General features: G+C 43.5%; 1 protein-coding gene across 1 annotated transcript in view; it reads left to right on the plus strand.

Moving 5' to 3' along the window:
* FAM178B (family with sequence similarity 178 member B) overlaps nt 1-18,688 on the plus strand; it is a 291,511-nt gene that overhangs the window by 264,845 nt on the left and 7,978 nt on the right. The window contains exons 16-17 of the mRNA XM_087703499.1: nt 13,154-13,231; nt 18,254-18,421. Coding sequence (XP_087559625.1) covers nt 13,154-13,231; nt 18,254-18,418 — 243 coding nt within the window. The 3' untranslated portion in view covers nt 18,419-18,421. The remainder of the gene's footprint in view (nt 1-13,153; nt 13,232-18,253; nt 18,422-18,688) is intronic.

Below are 18,688 nucleotides of genomic sequence, written 5' to 3' on the forward strand. Positions count from 1 at the left end.
CAACTTGTGCTCTTCCTACTATCACTGTCAGTAAACAAACTGAAAGAACCTTGAATCTCAAGTGATCAAAGAGAAAGAAGAAAAAACAATGTATCCAGCCTCCAGCCTCTAAGTGGCAGTGTAACTGCTTTTCCTCCTGTTGTTACAACCCTCTTTATAATCCTTCTTATTATCTTCCTTATATTCCAAGCTTAAGAAAGAAAAAAAACCCTTAAATGGAGATCAAAAACAATCCAATCAATCAAATCAAGCATTATAAAAAAAGGAGAATTTTAATCCATAGGTATAAGCAAATGTAAAAAAAAGAAGAAGAAAGAATTAATCCATTCAGTTTAAAAAATAGGGAGCCCCTGCAAAAGTTCCATCTGTGAAAAAAAAATAGAAACTGGATAACACACTAAGTTCAATGCAGATCAATCTCGCCGCCTACAGTCTTCTGTCTTCTGTCTTCAATCTTAACAACTTACATTTTTTTCTTGGGTAGTCTCTTCCTCTAATAATAAAATTTCCTCACCAATTCGACACCTTTTCTCTTTCTGCTTTCTTCCCGTTCCGGAGCTGTCCTAACTTCAGCAGCTTCGTTAGCTGTGTTTCTCTTGCTGGAAAAAAGGGGCTTTTCCTGGATCTTTCAGGGACTTTGCGGTGTCCCTGAGATCAGCAGGAGATGCCCTTCTCAATCACAGTCTCTGCAGGACAGTTTAGGTCCAAATGGACCGTCCAGCGGCAGAAATTCGACTGCCATCTCAAAGCACCAAGATCGCACATCGGGCCGTCGCAACATCAGCTCTCCTCTACTTCACGTGATTTTGATTCTATGCCTGTTTATACAACCAGGGATTGTATTAGCTTTTTGGGTTTCTGCTGCACACTGCTGGCTCATATTTAAAGTCTTTGCATGTGGGCTTGCATTAAGATATTTGCATCAGAGGTAGTATTCAGCCAGTTCTGGAGAATTTCCAGTAGCGGAAATTTTGAGTAGTTGAGAGAACCGACAAATAGGCTGGCCCCGCCCCCGCTGCCTCCCAGCTAATCTTTTGTTGCCCTGCACAGGATAACGGAGCTGGAAAGCAGGTTAGTGGGGTGGGGAGGGAATGGGGATTTTACAGTATCCTTCCCCAGCCATGCCCTCAAAACATGCCCAAAAAACCAGTAGTAAAAAAAATTAAAACCCACCACTGGTTTGCATCTGTGTACAGAGATCTTTGGAGGTGAAACTTGACTCTCAGAGAGGCATGTTCATGTTATGGTTTACAGCAGTCATGAAATTCAATTTTTTTATTGCCGGTTCTGTGGGCATGGCTTGGGGAAGGATACTGCAAAATCCCCATTCCCACCTCACTCCAGGGGAAGGATACTGCAAAATCCCCATTCCCTCCCTACTCCAGGGGAAGGATACTGCAAAATCCCCATTCCCTCACCACTCTGGGGCCAGCCAGAGGTGTTATTTGCCGATCTCTGAACTACTCAAAATTTCCTCTATCAGTTCTCCAGAGCCTGCTGAATTTTACCCCTGGTTTACACACACACACACACACACACCCTCAGTTTGCAAAATGATGTGCAGGAGCTTTGAGCCTTGCACCAGGAAATGAGGTCAGGACGCTTCCATAATCCTTTAACTGGCCCGCAACACAGTGGGGTGTTTTCCAGCCGAGTCAGTAAAGAATTGTCAAAACATGCACTTGGAAACTGAAGGCGTTAACTCCTACGGCAGTCCCTTTCCACAATCACACCCGCACCAATTCTTAACTGTGGTTTGCAATGTATTAAATTGTGTGCAGCAATTGGCACAGCTGTCCCCGGGGGACGTAAAAGCTGCTGAAGCATTTCAATGAATTTTTTTTAAAAAAACAAACATGTTTTGGATATTTTGAAGGAGAAACATGTGGCAGATGTTTCCAGTGAATATATATATATATATGTATATATATATATATATATATATGTATATATATATATATATATATATACACACACACACACACACCCAGGGAAGGAGCCGCTATGTTGCCATTTCACTGGATGGAAAACAGAGAATCATTTCTCTCCCTAACCCTCAATTTTAAGATATTTGTTGTCAAGGAGGAGAAAACTAATCCTGAATGGGGAAAAAATGCACAGATAGCAAAACATTCACTTAGCCTTGTGAAGAAAGATGGGGTAAGAAAGAAACTCAATATTGCTCCACTTTGATTCTCTTAGGTATAAGGCAGGGATTTCCAAACTTGGCAACTTTGACCAACTTGACCAACTGAACTTGTGGACTTCAACTCCCAGAATTCTACAGCCAGCCACGCTGGGAAATCTGGGAATTGAAGTCCACAAGCCTTAAAGGTCGCCAAGTTGGGAGACCCCTTGACCTAGAGGCTACTTCTGTTTCATTCTGTCTCCCTTCCTCCATGAGAACGTTTTCAAGAGTGTTAAAGTTTATAAACAATTTTCAAAAGTGTTTCGAGTTTGGAGACACCTGGAATAAGAAGGAAGCTTAGTCATGTTCTCAAAACTCTTACAGTGCTGTTCTACCAAGGCTCCCCCCAAAAGCATGAGGCAGATTCCTGGTCTGGACAAAACCCCTTTTATTAAATGAATGTGAATTCTTCTCATTCCCATTCAAGCAAAGGCTGGTAAAAAGTCTTTCAAAGGTGAAGTTATGACCACAGACCTTACCTAGCTTTTGAAAACTGCCATGTAAATATTGTCAAAATGCAGTGTTGTGCAAGGAAAGACTTGGCACAGAGTCTCTGAGATTCACGGACAGATCTTCACACTCCTGAAACAAATGAATTGTTTCCTGCAAAAGCCCACTCCCCTTTTGCTCCTCTATTATTTCCTATAGGAGGGGCCATTCACCGTCCACCTGTGACTTTACCCCCAAGTCTACCCTGATTTCTTAGCTGTTCTTTTATCCTGGCAGCTTGGCGCATGGGCATACTGGGAACAGGCTCCAGCTGTTCCTCTGCCTCACTGCTGTCTAGTTCCAAAGGCAGCTGAGCACTGCCAGACGGCCCTGGCCCCACCTCTGCCTCTGACACAGAGCCCTCGTCCAAGCCTTCCCCAGCCTCCATGATTGGTCTATGTTCCTCCCTAACCTCCTCACTGTCTGACTCTTTTGCCAGCTCTGCTGGCTGCTGGTAGGCCACAACAAGTGGCCTTTAAAGTAGAGTTCCAGTAGTCCTTGGGGCATCTTGTTTCCTGATCTGGCCTACTTCAACGGGCTGACAACCGTCTTGCAATCCCTAATCCTAATTTCTTAGAAAACCCTTTTCACTGCTTCCCTTTTGGTTCCTGAATTATTCAGCGCTAAGAATCAAGATCACGTGAAGTGTTAATACCACTTTATAAGGCCTTGGTAAGGCCACCCTTGAAATACTGCATTCAGTTTTGGTCGCCACGATGTAGAAAAGATGTGGAGACTCTGGAAAGAGTGCAGAGAAGAGCAACAAAGATGATTAGGGGACTGGAGACTAAAACATATGAAGAACAGTTGTAAGAATTGGGTATGTCTAATTTAATGAAAAGAAGGACTAGGGGAGATATTATAGCAGTGTTCCAATATCTCAGGGTCTGCCACAAAGAGGAGGGAGTCAAACTATTCTCCAAGGCACCTGAGGGCAGGACAAGAAGCAATGGGTGGAAACTCATCAAGGAGAGAAGCAACTTAGAACTGAGGAGAAATTTCCTGACAGCTGGAGTAATTAATCAGTGGAACAGCTTGCCTCCGGAAGTTGTGAATGCCCCAACACTGAAAGTCTTTAAGATGATGTTGGATAGCCATTTGTCTGAAATGGTATAGGGTTTCCTGCCTAGGCAGGGGGTTGGACTAGAAGACCTCCAAGGTCCCTTCCAACTCTGCTAATGTATTGTATTGTAAGAACAAGACGGATCCTGACGTAGCTTAGACCCTGAAGGCGTAGCAAAAATTGGATTGGCATCAACTCAACCAAATCAGGAAGTGCAGCAGAAAAATGGACTAGTTCCCCGTTTATGCAACAGGGAGCTTAAGAGATGCCAAGGAAGGAGGTTGGGCTGGGCTGAGCCAAAGTTGCCCTACCTTTGGTGAACTTTGGATGGTTCCGTGGTTGTTTTCTCATTCACTCTCCCCATTGTTCACTCTTGGTTCTTCCTTCTTCCTGGCACATATTATGAGTAATAGTCTGCCTGATTCCCCCATAGTTTTGGCCGCGCCAGCTTCTCTACCTGGGACAGCTAATCCTCACCTGCACTCACCTTTGTCAACCTGAAAGTTTGGAGGACACCTTAGAAGCAAACACTTCTAAGTTTTTGTTTTGATTCTGAAAGCACAAAGCAAACTTCCAGTTCAGAAGTTCACAGTGGGGAATAGATGCTCAATATGGAAGCCATACAGAACAAAAGATATAATTCTGAGATGCTTTTTCTTTAACGAGATCCTAGTGTCGTGGCCCGCCAGAAGAGCTGGCAGCCGATTCAGGCAGTAAGAAGGTTGAGGCTCAGACGAGGGCTCTGTGTCGGAGGCAGAGAGGGGGCCAGGGCCACATGCCAGTTATCAGCTGCCTTTGGAGTCAGACATCAGTGAGGCAGACGAACAGCTGGAGTCTGTTACCAGTGTGCGCATGTGCAGAGTTGCCAGGTGAAGGGAACAGCTAAAGAACAGGGATCGACTTGGGAGTAAGGCCACAGGTGGATGATGAATGGCCCCTCCCAGAGGAAATAAAAGAGGAGCAACAGGGGAGTGGAGTTTGCAGGAGACCATTAGTTCGCTTAATTGGCTCGAGACTCTCCAAGGCTCCTTGCCAAGTTTTGCAGATATTGGCCTGGCAGCTCTCCAAGCCAGATAAGGCCTATGACTGTAAATCCTCCCTTGAAAGACTTTGCTGGATGTGAATGAGCAGAATTCACAGCAAATTAATAAAAGGGTTTTTTGCTGAGACCAGGAGTTTGCTTCCTGCTCTTGGGAAGCCTCGGTCAGAACACTAGCTAGGCAAAAAAAAAAAAAAAAAAAAGCTGAGAAAACAGAGTTTATATCATTATATTATTATTTGTGTTGCACACACACAAGCGACGCAGTGGCCTAGAGATGAAGATTCTCACCTCCTACTCTGAAGGTTGAGAGTTCAATCCTAGCCAGCAGTCAATGTTTCTCTATCAGAGTGCAAGGAGAAAATATCTGCTGCAAACTCCATGGAGGCATCAGGTAGGGCATTCGGCCAGCAACCACTCAGTTCCATTCAACTGCCCTGACTCCACCCTGAACAAAAGGGATCAGAAATTCTGGGAGTCATAAAATTGCCATAGTTGCCCACCCTTTACCGTTAAGGTCAGTTGAGATAGGATCCTGGCCAAGAAAATGCATTCCTCAAAAAAAATGGTTTACCTTTCAAGTGGAAATCCCTCGGCCTTTAAACACCATCCCGCGTATCTCATTCACTGCTTCAAATTTGTGAAATTTACCTCAGACGTTCAGTTGTTACAGCCATTAGGAAGAGGGGAAGTGAAGGGTTGGCTGATTAATAAGCACTTGTCTCACTAGCTGACGGGAATCCCTCGAGGCCGAGGCGCTGATAAAATGGATCAGATTTACTGTAAAGATTGGACACTACATCAAAACCCACTTTGAGCAAAGCGGTTCAGGCAGGGTCGCCTTCACCTGCATCGCGAAAGGACATCGAAATTGATTTGCGCCTCCCCGAACCGAGGCTGATGAATTTGGAACTTCATTAGACCAACCTGGAAAGCGGGGAATGAAGGAAGACCTTTCTTTTAATTACCAAGTAGGGCCCACCCCTCCCAGCCACACGCAGCCCTCCGGAAAGGCTATCTCCCCTTCCCCAGGTCTGCATAAATTAGAAAGGGAATAAATGGCTTAATGTCAGGATATTTTACATACCTGGCAAACACACATATGAAAGGATTATAAATGCCAACCTCCTTTCTCTGCTCTGCAAATTTCTACCCAGAATTGGAGATAGTGGGGGGTGGGCGGGAATGATTTTGCATTTGGGAAGTTTCTGCAATATAGTGTTCCTACCTACCTTGGTAATTAAGTAGTTAGTTAGTTAGTTAGTCAGTCAGTCAGTCAGTCAGTCAGTCAGTCAGTCAGTCAGTTCCAGTGGTGGGATTCAGCCAGCTCACACCTATTCAGGGGAACCGGTTGTTAACTTTCCAAGCAGTTCAGAGAACCGGTTGTTGGAAGAAATCTCATTTTGTTTTTTTCCACTTTACAGGGCTAATCCTGTAAGGAACGCAGGAAGGAAACATTCTGGTGTTGTTTCTAGCCTCATCTTTATTGCCCTGCTTACAGAAACTGCCTCTCCGCTTAACCCTTATTACATTGTAACAGCTAAGGCGAAGCGCCCATCGACCTGAGTGACGTTGAGTTGCCCACGCCCACACGGTCACATGACCACAGAGGCACACCTACCCAGCTGGTCATTAGGGCAGAGAACCGGTTGTTAAATTATTTGAATCCCACCACTGGTTCATTCGTTTATTTGTTTGTTAGTTAGTTTGTCAAACATGTAGATAAGTATGAAAATGGACATGGACACAACGGGTATAAATAAATGGGAACAGTAGGGCAGGGACGGTAGGTATGCTGGCGCCCTTATGCATATCCCCTTTACGGACCTTAGGAAAGAGTGAGGTCCACGCTAGACAGTTTAAGGTTAAAGTTATGGGGTTTTGAGGATGTAACAACGGAGTCGGGTAGAGCATTTCAGGCACTGACCACTCTGTGGCTGAAGTCGTATTTTCTGCAATCGAGTTTGGAGCGGTTTACCTTGAGTTTGTATTGATTGTTTGCCCGTGTGTTATTGAGATTGAAGCTGAAGGAGTCATTGACAGGTAGGATGTTGTAGCAAACAATTTTGTGTACTATGCTTAGGTCAGACCGTAGGCGGCATAGTTCCAAGTTGTCCAAGCCCAAAATTTTGAGCCTGGTGGTATAAAGGATTCTATTGTGAGCAGAGGAGTGGAGGACTCCTCTCGTGAAATACCTCTGGACTCGCTCAATTGTATTAATGTCCGATATACAGTGTGGATTCCAGGCAGACGAGCTGTATTCGAAAATTGGCTGGCAAAGGTTTTGTATACCCTAGTTAGCAGTACAATGTTACCGGAGAAGAAGCTTCGCAAAATTAAGTTAACAACTCCTAATGCCTTTTTGGCAATGTAGTTACAGTGGGTTCTGGGGCTTGGATCATTTGAGATGTACTCCAAGGTCCTTGACAGAGCGAGGGTCATCTATGAGGTCGTATCTGCCCAGCTTGTATGTGATGTTCTGATTTTTGTTGCCACTGTGTAAGACAGAGCATTTGTTGTTTAAGACTTGGAGTTGTCAATTGTTTGACCATTCTGACACATAGTCAAGGTCGCGTTGTAGGGCAACGACATTGTCATGGTGTTGAATAGTTTTATGTCATCAGCGAAGAGGACGCAGTTGCTTATAATATGATTGCATATTATATCATGAACCTTCTTGAATTTCTGACCCATGATTGGGTTATTCTAAAGCACCTTATTAAAAATGGGAATTCCTATTCTTCCAAATCGGCTTTCGGTTCTGATCTGGAATCGAACCAGAATCGGGGAGGAGCAGTCCATTAAAAAAAAAAAAAACAGGAGCTACAACTCCCTTCTCAGATTTCAGAAGGTTACAGTCTTCAAAAGAAGGCCTCGGAGTATTAATTCAATTTTTTTCTCTCAATTCCATTTTCATGAGCTATTCAGCTCAATGCAGCTAGAACACCTGCTTGCAAGATGTTCCCAATCAGCGTCTTCACGCCTTCCAGTAACAAATTCAGACGAGAGCCAAAATAAGTCCACTGAATAATGAAAACAGTACAATATCGCCAATTTTGTACTATAATATATAGTACAGTATTGGCAATATTAACAGTACTCAAAAGCTACGTCTGTATATCTACCATGTACCTATGAATCTATCTGGCAACCTTTTCTACCTGACTCAGGTTTTACACACACACACACACACACACACACACACACACTTACTTGACAAGAGTGTAGGAGATAAACTGGCTGAGCCTGAGGGAGGAGTCAAACACGTCATTAGTCATGAGTCCTTTCGCGCCCACAAGAGATCTAAAAATCCAGCCCACCTTGAATTCCTTTCCCTCTTATCTCCACTCATTTCCCTTGGCCACTAGTTGTTCAGATTCTTGTTGAGAGCTTAAACTTGCCATAAATCTGTACTTCTATTTGGACTGTCTGGATCTCCTGATTTTTCTGGCTCCTTGACAAAGAATATGAGACAGTCAGTGCCACAGGATGGGGTATTTTACAGCAAAGGCGAATAACCATGCTCTGACGTGTAGAATTCAAACTACTTTATTGTTCCCTGCCTATTTCACAGGAATCTTCCCAGGCTGGCAGCTTTTGCCTGGAAAAAGCTAGAAAAGGCTCAAAGGCACTTGGGGAGGGGGGGTTGATCACATGAGAATGGGAGTGCTGCAACGATTGTGTGAAAAATGGTCATGTCACTTTTTCAGTGCCGTTGTAACTGTGAATGGTCACCAAATGAACAGTTACAAAGTTGAGGACTAATGGTATGTACAAATTCAACAGAACTCACCTAGAAACCAGCAATGTGTTATTCCATGAAGTCTTCAAATGTGCTAAGATCAGGGCATAAAGGGCAGTTAATACATAGATGTTGTCTGTGTGTCACTACAATTGCCAAGAGCAGAAGCCAATGGAGACCCCAATTTATTCCGAGGGTCTCTTGGTCATGTTGTATCCATGCGCAGTCTACTAAATGATTTCCATGCTTCCTAGCTTCCGTCAGGCTGAGGTACCAACTCGTCTGTTGGTCCCATCCAGTGATGGTTCTTTGAGGCTTTTTCACAGGTCCACTGTGCTTTCAAATTCTTCAAGTCTTCTGCTGACATCCAAAACAAGAGATTATCCTGACCAGTGATGGGATTCAAACATTTTTATTACTGGTTCTTGGTGGGCGTGGTGTGACTTGGTGGGCGTGGCTTGGTGGGCATGGCAGGGGAAGGATACTGCAAAGTCCCCATTCCCTCCCCAGCCCACTATCCCGCTTTCCAGCTCCGTTCTCCTGTGCAGGACAACAAAAGACGCCCAGCTGATCAGATGGGACTCAGGAGGCAGAGAATAGATTGGGTGGGGCCAGCCAGAGGTGGTATTTGCCAGTTCTCCCAACTACTCAAAATTTCCGCTACCGGTTTGCTAGAACCAGTCAGAACCAGCTGAATACCAGAACCAGCTGATTCTTGACCCAGTAGAACTAATCCAATTGCAATACCTTTGTTCTGGTGTGAAACTTAGAAAACATCTTCCACCCTTCTCTCCCCCATTTTATAGCCTCGTATTTCCCCCCCTTCCCACCAATTACATTGCTGGGCATCGTTCCATTTTCTCCCCTATGAAATATTCGGTTGTTTTATACTCAATTAGGTATAATATTTACTCCTTCACTCCTCGGTAAATTTTTATTAAATACTCGTGTCTACCACCACCTAGCATTTGCCAGGAAGCGCTCTAAATTAATGAGCCAAGATTTTGCTCGGATTTTTATTTATTTATTTTTTTAAAAAAATAGGACTATAGATGTTCCAGCTTGTTCCCAAGAAGCTCATACAATCACCTGCCAGCCGGATAATTAAAATCCTTTAACTGAAAAATATGAAAACAACAGGTAGAAGAACCTTGAGCAATATATGGTGTCCAGGGTAGTAGATAAGCCAAAGATATATTTAGTTCTACGGCTCTTCGTTTTGGAACAAGGAAACTCTCTGGGTGGCCCTAAACCAGCCACTTTCTCTTGGCATCTCATTCTAATTTGCACCCTCTAATTTCCACTGAAGAAAAAATTTATACTGTACTGAGGTGCTCCAGACTTCTTGTATTAAATGATATTGACTGGGTAATATTGACCGGCTCTGAGAACTCTGGGAATTGATATCCTAAAGTGGCTGAAATTTAGAAACACAGTCTCTTTCTCTCTTTTCCTTCCTTCCTTCCCTCCTTCCTTTCTTCTTTCTTTCTTTCTCTCTCCCTTCCCTTTCCCTCTCCTTCCTTCCTTAGAGGAGCCGAGGTGGCGCAGTGGTTAGGGTGCAGTACTGCAGGGCACTTCAGCTGACTGTTATTTGCATTTCAGCGGTTCTAATCTCACTGGCTCAAGGTTGACTCAGCCTTCCATCCTTCCGAGGTGGGTGAAATGAGGACCCAGACTGTAGGGGCGATATGCTGACTCTCTGTAAACCGCTTAGAGAGGGCTGAAAGCCCTATGAAGCGGTATATAAGTCTAACTGCTATTGCTATTCCTTCCCTTTCTGTCTCCTTCTTTCTCTCTTCCCTTTCTCCTTCCTTCCTCCCTTCTCTTCCTTCCCTTTCTCTCTCCTATCTTCCTTCTCTCTCTGATATTTCATTCTCTGTAAAAAGTGTGTGTGTGTGTGTGTTGTGTAATTATATATAAATTTTCCAGAGAATGAAACATACATATATACATACATATACTTGTATAGCAGTTGTGGGTTTCACTTTAACAACCGCTATATCGCATGCATGCTTGCTTTGTGCATGTGCATTGTGCACCTTCCACGTATGGATCCGGCCTTACACACATACACTTTGCTCAAGTGCACACATTCCACACATGTGCCGGCCTCAAAAACGTGGCTAAAAAGGGCCACATAGAGCTCGCAATCGCTGCTACCGGTTCGCCCGAACCAGCTGAATACCAACTCTGATGTATAGATATACATATACCAGTACACACATACACACACACACACACACACACACACACACACACACACACACACACACACGTATATATTTAAAAGAAATAGAAACACCAACCTCGAAATACCCAGTTTGTGAATGGCTATAAAGCTGTTGACAGCAAGTGTTAATTTTTGTTCCACTCCATTGGAGAAAAAAAAAAATCTTTCTTCATGTCTGAACTGAACACTTAGGATCTGGGACAGTCTTCTTGGGGATTTGAGCTAACGTAAACTGACCTGCGTAGGGATGATTAAAATTAAAAACTGGTCTGTTGAGAAATGGTTCAGGATGATGTTAAAGTTTGTGTGCAAGAAAGTCGATGGGGAACACAAACTTTGCCCACACATCCCTTGGACTACCAGGCTGTGAACATTATCTAGAACTAGCTGGATGCCCGTGCTTCCCGATGAAAGTATGTGATCAGGCTATGCAGGAGAAATCCGGTTCACAGTCTTTTCAGGTGGGAGGGGGAGTAGAACTCCTTAGCATCAGAGCTTGTTAATATAAGGCATCTGGCAGTTGGAACAGAGTTCTTTTCAGGTGGGGAGGGGGAGTAGAACTCCTTAGCATCAGAACATGTTCATTACTGTATAAGAAATGCTAATGATCTGATGGTCATTTCAAAAAATCATTTCTTAGCGAGCACCTAGAAGCCACGAGGAACATACATGCCAAATTTCAAGTTTGTAGGCTTTATGGTTCTAGAGATTTCATGATGATTTCGTGATGAGTGGTACTTGGCTTTTGTATATATAGAAGATTCTAGCCTGTTTCAGACAACACACATAAAAACACTTCCTGTCATCTAGACCAGTTAGTCAGTGTTTGGGCCTGGAGTGTTTTGGCGCTTCTCTTATCTGCATAGCATTTTCTACCATTTTAAATTATTATTTGATTTTTTTTCTCTTCAGAATGAAGTTATTTATCTGCATAGATGTACAATGTGTGCAGTCATGAAATCAGGGCAGCCTCCCAATCCTGTTCAATAAAGAATAAATGCATGCCAGAATGCTATTCAAGGCTTCCCCTTATCTATCTTGTTTTTGGGCAACATGGCTTTAGTTGAACCTGTCTAGATTTGGGAAGCTAAGCAAGGTCAGGCCAGGCGAGGCCTTGGATGGGTGGGTGTGGGTGTGCCAGGAAAGCTTTGGGTGGGAGGCCAGGTTGGATAACTGCAAAGGCAGGTCCCTTTTATGCTACTGACAAGAAAGATGTCTGTTTATGTCCATGAAGAACATCTTGACCTTGCTCTCAGAAACATATGTTTTGCATAAATTCAACAATTAAAAGCTAGGCAGCATCTGTTACTGATGTATTAGCTTTTCATCCCAGCTTAATCAAGAGGGTGTACATCGTGCTTCTACTTCCTATTTTCCCCACAGCCACAACAACAACCCAGTGAGGTGGGCTTAGCTGAGAGAGAAATCCATGTTAGTCAGTTTCATGACTTTTCTGCCCCCGGGGTCATTCTTGAGTGGTGCCAGCCAAATCACATCTCCAAATCTTGGACTCTGGATGAGCTGTCCTCACCCTCAAGCTCTCCAAATAGATGGAATCACACACAGCTCGTCGGATTAGTCTAAGCTCGGATTGAGTAGTCCAGTGATGTCTGATCCTCCATCATTTTGATCTTTTTTTTTAACTTTAAAAAAAATTATTAGATAAACATTAAAAATATTGGACACAGTGCAACATTTCTGGCATAAACATTTCCATATGGTATTTGGATCTTACAACAATTACATTTTATATCCATTACATAGGTATGTGTAGTCAGTCAGATTACCTGTCAGTTGATTCTTTCTTTTATATAATTAGTACAAATACATATCCAATTCTTACCTATCACACATTCTTAATACCATAGTTTCCGATTCTTAACTTGTTTTTCTGTCCTGGCCTTTTCCCCTCATTTCTAACCATCGGTACCATTTGTCCCAGATTTCATGATATTCCGTCTCACCCTCGTCTTTTAGCTCTAGAGTCAGTCTGTCCATTTCTGCACACGTCAGTATCTTATTTATTATTTCTTGTTCCGAGGGAGTCTCCTTATTTTTCCATTTTTGTGCAAAAACCAGGTCTTTTTTTGCTTCATGCTCTTGGGAATCCTAGGTCAGAACACTGATGGGATGCCATCCAGAAGAAGTGGGCCAAATGGTTGCCATCCAACTGGTATTCCATTTTTCCCTCCTGCGGTCAAAGGATGGCTGGAAAGAGTAGAACCAAAGATGTTGGATGTCAGAAATGAGATATGGAGGACTTGCTCCATCTCCTTAGCTTAGAGGATCGTTGGGAGGTTTGGACCACTGATTGCCCCAAAAGGGAAGGAGACACGAAGTCTACAGGAACATCTACCTCTCTGCTTAACTGATCTCTTTCTCTCTCTCTCTGTCTCTTGCAGGCCTGTTACCTTTGCTACAACCTCCTGGTACTAGCCAACGTGGTTGTGGGAACCAAGCCTGCATCTCCAAAAGAACAGGTAAGATGGGGACCAGGGGTCAGGACCAGCAGGAAAAGTAGCATCAGAAAATGGAGGGAAGTATGCAGTGGAGTACCCCAAGGTTCTGTTTTAGGCCCAGTACTCTTCAACATCTTCATCAGTGATTTGGATGAAGGAATAAATGGGGAACTCATCAAATTTGCAGATGACAACAAGCTGGCAGGAATAGCCAACACTCCAGAAGACAGGCTTAAGATACAGAAGGCTCTTGACAAACTTGAACATTGGGCACTATATAATAAAATGAAATTCAATGGTGAAAAGAGTAAGGTTCTACATTTAGGCAAGAAAAACAAAATGCAACAAAATGGTAGGTGGTACCTTGCTCAACAGTAGTAACTGTGAGAAGGATCTTGGAGTCCTAGTGGACAACCATTTAAATAGGAGCCAGCCGTGTGCAGCAGCTGCCAAAAAAGCCAACACAGTTCTAGGCTACATAAACAGAGGAATAGAATCAAGATCATGTGAAATGTTAATACCACTTTATAATGCCTTGGTATGGCCCCCCCTTGGAATACTGCATTCAGTTTTGGTCGCCATGATGTAAAAAAAGATGTGGAGACTTTACGAAGAGTGCAGAGAAGAGCAACAAAGATGATTAGGGGACTGGAGACTAAAACATATGACGAACGGTTGAAGGAATTGGGTATGGCTAGTTTAATGAAAAGAAGGACTAGGGGAGACATGATAGCAATGTTCCAATATCTCAGGGGTTGCCACAAAGAAGAGGGAGTCAAACTATTCTCCAAGGCACCTGAATGTAGAACAAGAAGCAATGGGTGGAAACTAATCAAGGAGAGAAGCAATTTAGAACTGAGGAGAAGTTTCCTGACAGTTAGAACGGTTAATCAGTGGAACAGAAGTTGCCTTCAGAAGTTGTGAATGCCCCAACACTGGAAGTCTTTAAGAAGATGTTGGATAGCCATTTGAAATGGTATAGGGTTTTCTGCCTAGGGTTAGGGTTAGGGTTAGGGTTAGGGTTAGGGTTAGGGTTAGGGTTAGGGTTAGGCAGGGGGTTGGACTAGAACACCTCCAAGGTCCCTTCCAACTCTGCTATTGTAAAAATAAAAGGCTGTGTTCAGACCAACCTTAGACAGCAAATCTTATGTTAAGAAAATATATGTACATACAATTCCATATATTGGAATAATGCGTACATGCGGTGTGTGACATTTAGCCTGGCAGCTGCTCAATTTTGCGGGGAGCATAAATTTCCCTTTGATAGCTCCACTGGAGCCAGATTGCTTGTACAACTCGCTGAAGTGCAGAAATGCTGGCTCAGGGCATCTGGGGGTCTGGGGGAAGGTGCAAAATTGATGTGGAGTTGTAGTTGGCAATTAAGGACTAAGAGGCGCTTAACGGAGGGCTCTCGCAGGGTTTCCGCGGACACTGGGAAGCCACAAACCAGCACCTGAGCATGTTTATGTGTGCCAGGCCATTGCACAAAGGTGGAGTGTGGTTTATTCGGGCTTTGCCACAATGATGGTTTATTAACATAGATTTATGGCATCATCAGTTGTGTGGACTCAGCCAAAGATAATATGACCCATGTTTCAGGAAGAAGGGGGGGGGCAGGAAAATGCTCTTATAGATTACAGATTAACAGAGTTGGAAGAGATCATGCAGGTCATCTAGTCCAACCCCTGCCCCATATAGCAGAAGACCCTATGCTATTTCTGACAGATGACAGTCTAGTCTCTTCTTGAAAGCTTCCAGGGGTGAAGCTCCCACAACTTCCGAAGGCAACTTCTGTTCCATTGCTCTTTTGCATGTTTGCACCATGACTGATTGTTGAAACAGGCCTGTCTAATGGTGTGCACCATCCAGAGTCACAGTTGTGAGGTGGAAGGCTACACAAATTTAATAAGTAAAATTAAAAAAGAGAGAAAGTGAAATTGGAGGGGTCAAGAACCACGTGAGATGCAAATATTTCTGCTATTCCCTTACTTAAGGCCTTCAAATACATTTTGCCAGGTCTGGAAAACAATAGCAATTACAATCGCAGCACAAATGTAAGTTAATTGCATGCTTAATTAAGGGTTTTGCGACTTGCCCTGTTGTGCGAGTTCAATCCAGAAAATGAGTTAATTCAGTTACTAAGTCCTGCATGTTGAGTGGAATGAAGTGTATATAACATGTAGTTCGGCCACACTCTACAGCTAGTAAAACCAAAGCACAAATATTTCTGTTTTGTATTGTTTCAGGATCACATTTGGGTCATCTGGGCCAGAGGTTTGTCTTCCGAGCTCTCGGACTCATGCTGGAGCCCATCTTCAGGGAACGTCTCTCTAGCAGATACATACTCTACTAGAGAGAGAGTTCTCTGAAGGTGGCATCCACTACAACTCCAAAAACCCAGGAGACAAAACCTCGGTCCCGGTGAGCGACCCTGACTGGATCCTGCAACATGAACCTGGAACAGTATTTTTCGAATTATAAGACGCACCTAAATTTAGAAGAGGAAAACAATCAAAAAAAGAGTTTTGGCCTCTGCACATCGCATCTTCAGTCCTTTTGGGGGGGCCTTTTTTCAGCCCATTTTTAGGCTTTTTTAGCCCATTTTTTAGGCTTTTTCCAGTCCATTTTAGGCTTTTTTTGGCTCGTTTTTTAGGCTTTTGGCCCATTGTTTAGGCTTTTTTGGCCCATTTTTAGTTTTTTTGGCCCATTTTTGAGGCTTTTTCAGCCTGTTTAGGAAGCTTTTTTCAGCCCGTTTTTGAGGCTTTTTCAGCCTGTTTTTGAGGCTTTTTCAGCCCTTTTTTAGGCTTTTTCTGCCCGATTTTTAGGCTTTCTGGCCCATTTTTGAGGCTTTTTTTCAGCCCGTTTTGGAAGCTTTTTTCAGCCCGTTTTTGAGGCTTTTTGGCCCATTTTTTAGGCATTTTTTCAGCCCATTTTTAGGCTTTTTTTGACCCATTTTTGAGGCTTTTGGGCCCATTTTTAGGCTTTTTCGGCCCATTTTTAGGCTTTCTGGCCCATTTTTGAGGCTTTTTTCAGCCCGTTTTGGAAGCTTTTTTCAGCCTGTTTTTGAGGCTTTTTCAGCCCGTTTTTAAGGCTTTTTCAGGCCTGTTTTTGAGGCTTTTTTCAGCCATTTTTAGGCTTTTTTGGCCTGTTTTTGAGGCTTTTGGGCACATTTTTTTAGGCTTTTTCGGCACATTTTTAGGCTTCTTGGCCCATTTTTGAGGCTTTTTTCAGCCCATTTTGGAAGCTTTTTTCAGACTGTTTTTGAGGCTTTTTCAGCCCGTTTTTAAGGCTTTTTTCAGCCCATTTTAGGTTGTTTCTGACCTGTTTTTGAGGATTTTTTGCCTGTTTTTGAGGCCTTTTTCAGCTCGTTATTTGAGGCTTTTTTGGCCTGTTTTGAGGCCTTTTGGGCCCGTTTTTGAGGCTTTTTGGCTTGTTTTTTCAAAAGAAACAGGCCGAAAAAAGCATAAAAATGGGCTGAAAAAAGCCTTGAAAGGGGGCTGAAAATAAGCCCTGAAAATGGGCCAAAAAAGGCCTGAAAAAGGGCTGTGCGGAGGCCCAAAATGGCTGGCAGATGGACAGGGCTTTGGCAATATTCAGTCTATAAGATGCACAGGGATTTTCACCCCCTTTTGGGAGACAAAAAAGTGCATCTTTTAGTCTCAAAAATACTGTATATATTCACCTTCATTTGTGTATCGTTTCACTTTGCAAGTGAGGTGCCAAACAGACACTCCTCTCTGAGTTAAACCAGCTATGCTGGCTAGGAATTGTGGGAGTTGTAGCCTGTCACATGTAGAGGGCTCCGGTGTGAGAGACGGGGGATGTCAGATTGTAATGGGATGTGGGAATGGCCTTGAGAAACTGGAGGAAGTGCTGCAGGCATGACAAAGGCCAAACAAGTGGCAGCAGAAGGGATGAGGGCCTGGAAAACATCTCAGAAGGGATCCTCCCTAGTTTCTTAAACTATAGGGGTTGGTGGTGCAGAGATATATTTTCAGATTTGCAAGATTCTGTCCATGTAACTATTTTAATGAAAAGAAGGACTAAGAGAGATATATGATAGCAGTCTTCCAATATCCTGAGAAGAAGGACTAGGGGAGACATGATAGCAATGTTCCAATATCTCAGGGGTTGCCACAAAGAAGAGGGAGTCAAGCTATTCTCCAAGGCATCTGAGGGTAGAACAAGAGGCAATGGATAGAAACTAATCAAGGAGAGAAGCAACGTAGAACTGAGAAGAAATTTCCTGACAGTGAGAACAATTAAATCAGTGGAACAATTTGCCTCCAGAAGTTGTGAATGTTCCAACACTGGAAGTTTTAAGAAGAGATTAGACAACCATTTGTCTGAAGTGGTGTAGGGTTTCCTGCCTAGGTAGGGGTAGGGGTTCAACTAGAAGACCTCCGAAGTTCCCTTCCAAATCTGTTATTCTATTCTCTTTCCTTATTCTATTCTATTCTCTTTCCTTATTCTATTCTATTCTGTTCTGTTCTCTTTCCTTATTCTATTCTATTCTATTCTATTGTCTTTCCTTATTCTAGTCTATTTCCTTATTCTATTCTGTTCTATTTTATTCTCTTTCCTTATTCTATTCTGTTCTATTCTATTCTCTTTCCTTATTCTATTCCATTTCCTTATTCTATTCTGTTCTATTTTATTCTATTTCCTTATTCTGTTCTGTTCTATTCTGTTCTATTTCCTTATTCTATTCTGTTCTGTTCTATTTTATTCTATTTCCTTATTCTATTCTGTTCTATTCTATTCTATTATCTTATTCTATTCTCTTTCCTAATTCTATTCTATTCTATTCTATTCTATTCTAACCTTATAATAAAGTAGAATTAGTTCATCTGGGCAGGTTTCCTATTAGGACTACCTCACCAAGCCAGCACAGATTGAGTCCTTTTCCATACCCTGAAATGCAACATGTTCTCTTCAGTGCTCAGGTTAGCTTTGCTCCTGCTGCCTTCTCCGTCACTCCCCGATGAATTCTTAACCTGGTTCCTCTTGGCCATTCTCCCCTTCCTCCTGCCTCCTCCCCAGGGCCACCTCCAGAAGCTCTGCCTCCGGGTGCAGCAGCACATCAGCAGCAGCCTCCGCGAGGACCCCACTCTCCTCTACCGGACCAAGCTGAAGAACTTGGCTGCCCAAACCTATGTCAAGTGGCAGGAGCTGCTGTCGCAAAGCTGGCTCCAGTTAACTTGCTAGCAGGTAGTTTTCTTGGGGGTGGGGGGAGACCTTTTCTGCCCGTCTTCCAGAGCTTTGACTTAGACCAGGGGTGTGATTGAAAATTTTTAACAACCGGTTCTCTGCCCAGTTGCTGGGTGGGTGTGGCCAGGGGGGAGTGGCCTTGTTGGCTTCCTGCACCATGGCAGCGGGGGGGGGGGGGGTGAATTCACCATCCCCAGACTCCGGAGGTGTTTTTTGAGCCTCCGGCAGGGTGAAAATGGCCTCCCCCGTGCTTCAGAGGCTGGAAAC

This window comes from Thamnophis sirtalis, unplaced genomic scaffold (assembly GCF_051295495.1).
Source record: "Thamnophis sirtalis isolate CommonGarterSnake01/CBP01778 unplaced genomic scaffold, rThaSir2_p1.2 scaffold_2, whole genome shotgun sequence".
Lineage (NCBI taxonomy): Eukaryota > Metazoa > Chordata > Lepidosauria > Squamata > Natricidae > Thamnophis > Thamnophis sirtalis.